The sequence below is a fragment of the Austrofundulus limnaeus genome, unplaced genomic scaffold (genome assembly GCF_001266775.1).
Source record: "Austrofundulus limnaeus strain Quisiro unplaced genomic scaffold, Austrofundulus_limnaeus-1.0 Scaffold776, whole genome shotgun sequence".
NCBI classification, from domain to species: Eukaryota; Metazoa; Chordata; class Actinopteri; order Cyprinodontiformes; family Rivulidae; genus Austrofundulus; species Austrofundulus limnaeus.
This window is the reverse complement of record NW_013953178.1, coordinates 152,150-153,810: the sequence shown is the minus strand read 5'-3', so window position 1 is coordinate 153,810 and position 1,661 is coordinate 152,150. Positions and strand designations below refer to the sequence as shown.

At 41.7% G+C, this 1,661-nt stretch overlaps 1 protein-coding gene across 1 annotated transcript in view; it reads right to left on the bottom strand.

Moving 5' to 3' along the window:
• The window catches only part of vps13c (vacuolar protein sorting 13 homolog C), a gene marked incomplete in the record, with an annotated part of 84,931 nt that overhangs the window by 49,055 nt on the left and 34,215 nt on the right, over positions 1–1,661 (bottom strand). Inside the window, 2 exon segments of the mRNA XM_014028527.1 lie at positions 495–627; positions 704–821. Coding sequence (XP_013883981.1) covers positions 495–627; positions 704–821 — 251 coding nt within the window.

Genomic DNA, 1,661 nt, shown 5'->3' with positions numbered 1-1,661 from the left:
TGATTTTGGTCTGTGAGAGAAAACTGGAGAACCTGGAGAACAGGAAGTTGATCTAGAACCTTCTTCCTTAGAGGCAACATGTTGCTCTACAACTGTGACACTGTACTGCCTCATTTTATATTTATTACATAATTATTAAAATGATTTAATTAATATTTGATTAAAATATATCTATGAATATAACCTCCTGAGAACCTCCATCTTTATTTGAGAACTGGTTTTAGACTGGTCTGGTTGTCCTTATTCAGAGATGCTACTTTTTAATTTTAATTTATTTTTCAATTTTAAATAAAATATAAATTAATGTTTTAAACTCTTAATTGTTAAAAAAATGTTTGTTTTTATATTTATGAGGTTCTATTCCTAAATAAGTAGGGGAAGTGAAAAAGGAAAAACTTGGGCACTCAAGAGGATAAATCAGCTTATTCTCAGGAGGGGCCATGGCCACCCCTGGACCCCCCACTGCTGGCGCCCCTGGTCGACACACATCCAACCTTCTCCGTCGGAGTGGACGGGCTCGAGTCCATCTTGGGGATGGGGATGCTGTCGACCAGCTCCAGAACACTCCGGATCTTCTGGTCTGAGATCTTAACGTGCAGCAGCGGCAGCTCTCCAGACACCTTCAGCCTGAAGCACAGAGATGGTTGTGATGTTAGCCGCGTAAATAAGAGAAGAGGCAGAAGCACTGGACGGCGGGTCATACTTGGGCATCCGAGCGTCGTTGTCCACCATACACTTGGCCAGATGCAGAGTGAAGTCCAGCGGGTGGAGGACGTGTTGGACTGAGGAACTCTGGAGCCGTGCAGACTTCCAGGCCTCACCTGGAATCAACTCACTGTCAGGTAGTTCACAATCACACAGGTCTGTATGAGTGTGCACGGAAGCCTCTCGGCTTCCGTGCACACTCATACAGACCTGTGTGATTGTGCACGGGAGCCTCGAGAGGCAAGGAGCGAAATAAATTCCAGGTCAGACCTAACTTCCTGTTTGTCTTGACTTTAGAAGTCACATGGAGAGTAAGAAAATATTCATTTTAAAGCATTTTAATGTTTATTTATTTCCTCGTGAATCATTTTTTGCTCTAAAATCATCAAACCTCGAGGACAGTTTGTGAGATTTTTTTATTAGAGTGCTGAGTTATTATTTGTGAGAATACCTGTAATGACCCAGACAGAGTTAGGAAATTCAGTGTGTGTSYGTCCTTGTTTTTGCTACTTGGTGGGGACAAATTTGTCRGGAAAATGCAGCCTCATGACCGGATGCTCCTTGTTGGGACCAAAGCCCGGTCTCCACGACTTCGAAGGCTGATTTTGGGTGGGGGGTTAGGTCTAAGGCAGTGGTTCCCAAACTTTTTGTCTTCTGACCCACAAAATATCCACGGCAAAAACTTGTGACCCCAAATATTACTGGTCTGAGTACACAAACTTCATTACTAACCCTAAAAACATAGGCTTTTTGACAATCTAAACAGCTTATACACAAATATAAATACTTATTTATACTTATTTTTGTGTTTTTGTAGTAATTATAGGGAAAATATTACATCAGCAATTATTTTATTACCCTTTAAATTGATTTCTGGAGATTATCCAAGGTGCTTCATGACCCATAATTGGTCCCCAAGCCCAACTTTGGGAACCAAAGTGCAGTGGTTCCCAAAC